The sequence below is a fragment of the Labrus mixtus genome, chromosome 9, assembly GCF_963584025.1.
Source record: "Labrus mixtus chromosome 9, fLabMix1.1, whole genome shotgun sequence".
NCBI classification, from domain to species: domain Eukaryota; kingdom Metazoa; phylum Chordata; class Actinopteri; order Labriformes; family Labridae; genus Labrus; species Labrus mixtus.
Genome location: NC_083620.1, coordinates 11,323,611 through 11,332,733, shown reverse-complemented (window position 1 = coordinate 11,332,733; position 9,123 = coordinate 11,323,611). Strand labels below are relative to the sequence as shown.

The following is a 9,123-nucleotide window of genomic DNA, read 5'->3' as shown; positions in this document are numbered from 1 at the left end:
TGTATTTCCACAGTACACGATCTGCCTCCGGAGCATGCGAGCAGCTTTGCTCTGCTTTGTTTTCGACGGGGCTTTCTGAAAGAATGCATCTAGCTGAGCAGAAGCAGGTCTTTCCAGATATGAACAAAGAGAGGAGAGCGCAGAGAGCATCCAGTCAATTTCAAAATAAACACAATATACAGACTCCTGATTGTGTATCCCATCACTTTATCAACATTATGTTAAAACAGGTATCGAATGAACAGCAAATCAACCTCAAGCAAATCATTTTGTTTTGCCGTTGTTCTCTTTATTGATGATTGATTTATTCCTGCACGATCTTGTAGTTCTCCTGTGATCTTGTGAACCTGTGAGTATTTGATGGTTTGAATCCAACCAATTGCTGAATTGTTTCCACTCCCAAACTCACCTATGCACTGTCATTGCCTGGGGGAAATATGAGAAGTATGGCTAAAAAATATTGTTATTGTTTTTTTCAACACAATCTGTCCATACATTTTGCAAAAAGAGTGATACACATTATTTTAAATGCTGTCAATAGTGACCTCATACTAAAACTGTTCAACCAATTAAATACGAGAGTTTGGAGGAGAAAACAGTGATGAGGGCCACAGGAATTCTCCGATTCTCTGATTTTACAGAGTGGGAGAGTTTTGCAAACTGAATGCTGCACATTTATGTTAGTTGGCTGTCAAACATAACAGGTGGAACTCACAGCAAGAGCTCCAATTAAAATCAAAATCAACCTGCCGGCTTGTAATTGCTTTTCCGCCTCCATGTTGTGTGTGTTTGTGCATGTGTGAAGTTGGAGCTAAATTTAAAATCGTCTCAATTTTTCACTGACTCCTTGGATTATCAGAACTGTTTCCAATGTTCACCCTTTTGATCTAGTTTGTTACAATTCCAACTGAACTTTATAGCTGTGTTTATGTGCTCGGATTAAATTTTCTACTTCCCCTTGTGAGTGTCTGTGTCACAGGGCAACGTGTCTTATTTCTCCTGTGGATACCCGAGTACTTTGTGTTACTGCAGAGATTAGACTGAGTGCCCAGACTCATCAATATCCATGGCTCCTGTATTGCTCACAAACACACACACACACACACACACACACACACACACACACACACACACACACACACACACACACACACACACACACACACGCACACACGCACACAGTGATAGAGTGAGCGGAACAGACCTGACGCTCTCACTCACCGGTAAATGGCTGCACTGATGGACTGAGGCTATTTAGACGCACACTCACATACTATCTCTCTCACACACACACACACACACACACACACACACACACACACACACACACGCACACACTCAGCTGGTGATGGAGTGAGGCCGTTCCCTTTCCTCACCTCATGCCCAGTCGCTGGCTGGCAGCCCAGTGTAGACTTGCCAATTGGCCCTTCCACCAAATCAACCACACAAACTTTTCTGATGAGCTCAGTACAGTCCACACACACACACACACACACACACACACACACACACACACACACACACACACACACACACACACGTGCACACTTTTTCTCACACACAGATTCACAGAGTCAGTATTGATTCCCCCTGTAGAGTCCTGCTGAGCACTTGCTCCCCAGTTCACACTTTTCAGACATTTCATAAGTTAGTTATTCTTATAGCATGTGGCGTCCTTTGTCACTTGACTTGCCCTTGGGCTAACTTAGACACTTAAATTCTCTCCTCATCTCATCCACCAATTTTTATTATCCCGCTGAAACCATTATACTGTAGATTAATACTTCATTATCCTTATGATTGCTTACAATTTTATGATCATGTAATGATTTCTTGTGGACTTAGGTCATAATAATAGGAATACAGACACGTTTTCTTCTTATTCCCTATATCTTAACTACATGAAATAGCTTTAATTTTACATCTCATTACTTCTTAATATTACAAATTGGTATATATGTATGTCTACATTGGTAGAATATATGACAGGCATGAGACAGTATTCACTTAAATGGTAAAAAGTGTTAATTTCTAGTTCTTATCCACATGTTTCCATAATCATTTTCACTTTTATTATATCAAAATCTGTTATAACTCAATCTTTCTTAATTATTTTCATGAAAAACAAATTAGCTCCTGCAGTCATCAATGCTATTCTCGAGTTCTTCGACTCTGCAAAGACACTAAACTCACTCATAAACTGAATGCTGAAATTAGTTTGAAAATGCTGAAAAATACAACCACTTACTATGTTATTGATTCGTCTGGATACTAACACATTCACTGAAGATTAAGTGTTTGTTAAAAAACACTTGGGTCAAAAAATGATCATGCATAACAAACATATCAGAGAAGCAACAAACAGAAACTACAACATTGAATGATGACAAATGGATCACACAAAAGTCAACCATATTGAGGCTCTTTCTCATTAGCCCCTGTCTCCCCTTAGCTCCTGTCTATTAACTGCACATTGAAGAAGAGTGACTGCAATGAAATAAATAAGGTTCACTCAAAGATCTCTGGGACATGCTATAAGGGTTTTAAAGTTCACTTATTAATTCACACCCGGACGCTGACATGAAAATAATTTTCTAAAAACCTAGAAAACTAAAAATCTAATAAATCAAAAGCCTCTAAACTGCGGTGCCATTTCTCTTTACCAGTCTGAAGCAACTCAACTGGCAAGAATCACTTTGAGAACCTAAGCTAACACTGCCAACTTTTAGTGACGTATTTATCACAAGTTCAAGTCACTTTCACACCACAAGGCACACTCTCATTCCCTGGAAAATAATGCTGTATGTTAACTCTTTCTACTCTATAAACATCAGAGCTAAATCATAGACTTGGGAGCATCACAAATGCTCTTTCATTCTTTGCAGTTGTGAGAGTCACGACTATTCACTACACACCACACTGTCCCGAGGCCAAAAAATAAAATGTTTAAAAGCCCTTATCAAATGCAGTTTTTCTGACTACCCATGGCTTAGTTCTCTAATGAAACTGTATAATATATAATCTAGAACTAGTGTGAAGACCAGGCCAAATACCTGTACAATAGAAGATCATTTTCATTTCTTCTCAGAAATTCAGTTCTACATTTTAATCCCAAAAAGACCATTCAGAAAACTGCAGGCTTTCTTTTGTCCATACTTGCTTCCTTTAACCCCACCTCTCCACCCTCTGCAGAGGTGTCAGTCCCTGGGTTCGGGGGTTAGTCTCAGTGGGAGCTTGAGGTGACATCTGACCTTCTTATTCTGGAGTCCTAGACTCCTTTGTGGGCTTGTTCTGGCTCATGCTGAGGGTGCAGGGGCCCAGGTGTCTCCAAGCACCACTGCTCCTGCTAAAGATGTAAAAAGCAGCATTGAACATTCAGAATCAGGGGGAGTGTACTGCTTTCCAGGACGTCATTGTGAGTAAGATTGAATGAGATGTGGTCCTGTGCAGCCCAGTCTGCCTGAGGGACCTTAAGCTCCATAAACTGTAATGGAAGGCTCCTTTATTTGAGTCACTGTGTCGGTATTATCTTCTTTTGCAAGAACATATTCATAATTAAGTGTTTACTTTGATATCCTGATATAATGAATATGGATGAAGTATTTTATTTGCATAATTCATCTCTAATAAACATTAAACAGACAATGTATGAATCAAACAGTAATTGAGTTTAATGAAATAGAAATGTGGCATAATAGCTCTTAAATCATTCAAAGTAACAAGCTAGATTGAGACAGACAGCTTTCTTTGTCTCCTAGCTTTGTTGTGTCTTTGTATTGTTACACAGGCAAACGGGCATGTACACTAAGATATAAAAGCAAGCATACCTATTTTTATTCTATATAATATATTATGTGTACATAAATGTTCTTGTTTTGTGGATGTGTAGAAGCAATGCTCTACTTGTGTGTCCATGTGTGGGCCTCAGGCAAATTTGAAATGAAGTAACTTTCACTAGACGACGCCCCAGGCTAACTTAATATGGGCCTCCTTTGACACAAACACCCTCACACACCCCACACCGGGGCTTGATGCTGGGTTTCACATCCAGTTTGTCAACAGGATACGACCACCCACCGGCTCACTGCAGAGTGGGAGGTTAAGCTATATCAGAGCCAGCCTGCACCGCTGAACAATTCAACCACGAGGATCTGAGTGCTCCATCCCTCACAGTGTGGTGCTGAACAGTAGCTCTACCATCCAAAACCATTTATTTCGAAACATGCAGGTTGTGTTGTGTACAGCGTTGTACTTAAAAACTGTTCACAGTTGGTGTACCTGTCCAAATAGACCGATGGTGGCTCCAGGCAGGTAGCTAAGAGCCACACTGCAGTCTGCTGAGGCTGAGAAAAGGAGGAGTCTATCCCCATGGTTACACATGTCAAGGTGAGTGACACGATCAAGGTGTGGTCGGAAAGCACACAGGAGTTCTGGAGGTTCTCTGGTTGTTGCATCATCTGAGACAAGGCCATAACGCTGAGGGACAAATGAGAAAAGCATAGGATTATTTCATCTATGTTTCGGATGTAAGAACACCTATCCACTTCTCATTTCTGTTGATTGGTTGATTTCACAGAGTTGATCAGCTAGAATGACTGTTTTTGTTCAAGGTCAAAGTCAAGGTCAAGCAAAACGTAACTTATGGAGCACTCTACAGCAACAATTCAAATCTATTACCATTATTCTAAATGTTAATGTGAATCTTTAGCTGTTTTAACATATGCACCTCACAGCCGGAGACTAGCCCTGTCAGACGGGAGGGGGGGGGGGGACTCCTGAAGTAAGACGTGATGTAAAAAAAAAAACGAGAGCTAGGGTTAGAGCATACTGACAAAGATAAATTATTACTATTTCTAAAAATATGCAGCATGTTTTAGTGTATATGACATGATTGGTAGCTTTGTTTGGCATGTTTTGGAGTAGCATGTTATGTAAAAGAAGTACCATAATCTACTGCATCATGCCATGGTGTGACCTGATACTGAACTATGAACTGCAAAATTCCTGGGTCTAAGAGCACAACACCGTATACTGTGCAATCACGTTAGTCATCCAGCTGATTCCAAAGCATGCTCTAAACTTGCCGCAGGACAAGATTTCTACCAGAGCACTGAGCCTGTCCAACTTCTTCAACTCTGCTACATATATACATAAATCTCCATAAATTAAACTGGAAGCCAAATGAGACGCACCCATTTGAATTCATCCCCTCTTATAAACTGTGACAGAGAGTTGAGCTGTAAATACTGTGGCAATAATACCCAAGAGGGTGTTCTTTTACTGCAATTATAAGCATGACAGTGATGCAGCTATATGCCTTATACTGATGCGGCGATCTAAGTCTTTATGATCAGAGTCAGAAAGTCAAAGGGCTCGCCGAGGTGTCAGAAACTCTTCGGCAACCAAACATGTTTTATATGTAAAGTGTGTGGACTGAATCTGTGATCAGCTAATGTGGCAGAAACTTTACTTTGGTCTTTCATCATAATGTCCTCTCCTACTGGCGAGTAGATGTCACAGTAAATCACAGTCACGGTGCTCTTACACACATTTCAGTATGTATTCCTTGTTTAAGGGCGGATGCAAATTGCAAACATGTTCGGGTTGATTAATTCAAACTGCTGGAGAATTTGCAATAAAACAAAGGAGTGAGGACACTACTTCCTGCAGTTGATATCAGGGGACTGACTGGTCTAGTTGTGCTCTATAGATCTAAGGGGGCATCAAAAATGATGGACAGAGATATTATTTTCAGAGTGGATGACATGCTTTATTTATTGGAGATACTGAAGGTCACTTTATCTTCAGTGTCTCTTGATCTCTGTCCACTCTGTCTCTGTCTTCACATTTTTTCATTACAGTCTAAATCACTCTGTCATTTCATCTTATATACAGATAGTACATATGCAGCAAACACCTACCTGTATGTCCCATGTCTTGAGTGTCCCTTCAGAATCAGCTGTGACTAAATATTTTCCACAGGGGCTCACATTCATAACAATAGAGCCCAGGTCTTTGCTATGAGCTGTAAACTGTCCCACCAAGCGGCTGTGGGTGGTGCTCCAGAGTCTGACCACTCCTGAACCTCCGCAGGATATTAAGTCTGCACCACCTGAAGGAGATGGGGGAGTGCATAAGTGCCATGAAAGAGCTGGTTCTTTAGCTTTTTCTTAGAGGTGCAAAAGGACTCTGCAGATCGAATGGAGTTCGGTAGTTTCGTCCACCACCGGGAGGCGACAGAGGAGAAGAGTCTAGCTAGATGTTTAGGGCCCTTTTGTGAAGTTTGGACCAGATGCCTTTCATCTGCAGAGCGTAGTGGGTGGGAAGGAGTGTAGCCCTGGATGGAAGAGTTTATGTAAGGAGGAGTAGTTTTTGTTGCTGTTTTGTAGGCAAGCAGCAGGGATTCAAATTTGATGCGAGCAGAAACTGGACGCCAGGTAGGTTGAAGACCAGTTGTGCTGCTGTGCTTCGGATTATCTGCAGAGGTTTGATTGTGCATACAGGATGAACTGCCAGTAAAGTTCTGCAATAGTCAATGTGTAATACTGTATCACAAGAGCATGTACCAGCAGCTCTGTATAATTTTTGTGATTAAGTGGCATTAAAGGTACACATGCATAAGCCATTAAGAAGTGAGAAAGTTCTCATAAAGTAGAACAAAGGTGTCTAAAAGAAGTGTTTCAGGGTTTTCTGTACCATTTGCAGAAGAAAGGCCTCCCTTCAACACACTTATCATAATTAAAACCACAAAAAATATCTTTGGAATCATGATGATGTAAAACTGGTATCATATTGAGAGAGAGAGAATTTATCAATAAAAAAATAAGGTCTGAAGTACATTTAATATGTAAACACAACACACAGAATAATTCACTAGTTAGCATTGGTGTATTTGTAACTGTGTATTTCCAGTTAAAAAGCAGGACTGTGTTTGTATATATCATGTAAAAAAGGCTTTAATTTGTCAAACTCTTCCAAGTCTCTAATATAACTTCACTGAGTTTGCACATCTTTAATTTTTCTAATTGCACATTCTCTATAAGAACTGCAGAACAAAAAAAAGGACAAGTTTTTATTGCTGCAATAAAACTGGCATTATCTTTTGGATGTGATGATGTTACAGAATTTATTGGCGTTAAAAAAATAGTTGGTTAATAAAAAGCAAAATAGCGATGCTGTCTGACAGTACTCAAACATGTTACTGTGTCCAATAACTCAAAAGCTATTTTAGTAAATAACCAGCAGTCAAAGTCTGATAAGGATTACAAAGTAGCTCAGTTTATATTTCACCTGTTGCAGCAGCTGCAGATGAGCGTCCTGGTATGAAGATCAATTGAGAGATGGCAATGGAGTTATCAGAGTCTTCCTTGCTGTTCGCACCAGGATGAGAATCTGGGAAATTGCCAAAAACAAAAAAAATAAACATAAAAAAATATGAGAGTAGGGAAGAACATGCAGAGGGGCCTAATAGATTTAATTTGAATTAATGCAATGAAGTAGTGTATGTTAAATTTCTTCACGTGTGTTAAAAAATGAGAGCTAAAGCTGTGTCTTCTTGCCTTCTCGGTGTGGACGCAGTTTCCTCAAAGCTGTTTCAGTGCTGTTGTTCCACACTATGATTTCTCCGTCATAGCTTCCTGCACACACCAGAAGTGGGACAAAACAAGAACTTATGATGAACTCTTAAAATGGCACAGTTACTTTTTCTCAAACAAGCATTTGTATCAACTAAGACCATCATGACAGACAGAAAATATTGTTCATGAAGACTAAAGACTTTCTTTCAAAACAGCCTTTCATTCGTTTGTGTCTTTCCTTATACTGCTGAGTCATGCAATCCAGCCATTAAAACCACTCTTTAGATAATTAAAGTCAACATCTGTCCCCAGCTCCCATCTGTTCCGGCACTCAAGCCTCAACATGAACTTCGAGAGAAAGTGCTTTCCAAATGATCCTTATTATGTATAAGATGTGTGAGCGCTTGTGGGTATGGAGGCTAGGTATAGCTGGGTGGTTTGACAGTTGAACAGCAGGTGTTAATGAGAAATGTGAGGAGGCTGTTTGCTATGGGAGGTGTGTATGTGTGAGCAAAAGAAGGTATAAAGTTTATGAGAGTGTGGCTCACTTGCATTATTCATGCAGCCCTGGGCCAGCTTCTGTCTGTACTGCAAGTGACTTTTATCATACCGTGTGTGTGCGCGCGCGTGTGTGTGTTTGTGTGTGTGTGTGTGTGTGTGTGTGTGTGTGTGTGTGTGTGTGCGCGCGCGCGCGCGTGTGTGTGTGTGTGTGTGTATGTGTGTGTGTGTGTGTGTGTGAAACTGTTCAGGTTTGTCTGTAATAGTTATTGACCATTTTTTACATAAAAATGTTGTTAATTTGCCTGTCAGCCAATGAGATCAGAGTATTCCCCTTCTGTCATTGAGTTTTATAGTTGTTTTTTTTTAATGCAGCTGACGTCCTTACCTTGTCCCCGATCAGAACGTGATTCTCATTTCTAGAAAACTGTCACATGTTTCTCTTGTAAAGAAGAGTAAGTAACATTACGCTCTTTTGTTTCTTAATACTTTAAGAATGGGGCAATCTTCAGCAGCCTTAATCTTCTGCTGGCGCCTTTGCTTCTTTGAGTATTTTTTATTTGAATCATTTTGTCTTTAAATATAGTTTAGTCCCTGCAGGCTTCAATCTCCCTGAGCTCTGACTGCTCCTCATCTCCGAGATGGAGCCAGGAAAATGCCCACATGTGGCCATGTTGAGATTCGTCCTCATTTTTTTTAGTAATAAGCCTTTAAATGTTCGAAATAAGAACAGCAGTATTTAAATGCTTGTTTGCTCATTTATTTAATGAGAGGTGATGACAAACAACACAAACACAACGTTCTCAGTATGCTGACAGAAAACGATCTGTACAGGCCGAGAGGGTTGGAGAGGTCAGATCAAGCCTGACCCGGTTCAGGTGTTTCCGGGCTGATAGAGCGACTCTTTCTGCTGAACAGCTTCCTCCACAATGGAGGCTGTTTGGCCTCTGAAGGCTTTACCTCCTCCTCTTTGTCCTGCTTCTTCTCTTTCTGTTATTAGAGACATTTTAAAAAACACATCAGTACAGAAATATCCATCAGCAGGCAA

General features: G+C 40.4%; 1 protein-coding gene across 1 annotated transcript in view; it reads right to left on the bottom strand.

Annotated features, from left to right (window-relative positions):
* Positions 1-2,822: 2,822 nt before the first annotated feature.
* The window catches only part of LOC132979874 (WD repeat-containing protein 49-like), a 28,802-nt gene continuing 22,501 nt past the window's right edge, over positions 2,823-9,123 (bottom strand). The window contains 5 exon segments of the mRNA XM_061045707.1: positions 2,823-3,346; positions 4,279-4,476; positions 5,922-6,112; positions 7,291-7,362; positions 7,521-7,637. Of these exon segments, the coding sequence (XP_060901690.1) occupies positions 3,269-3,346; positions 4,279-4,476; positions 5,922-6,112; positions 7,291-7,362; positions 7,521-7,637 (656 nt within the window). The 3' untranslated portion in view covers positions 2,823-3,268.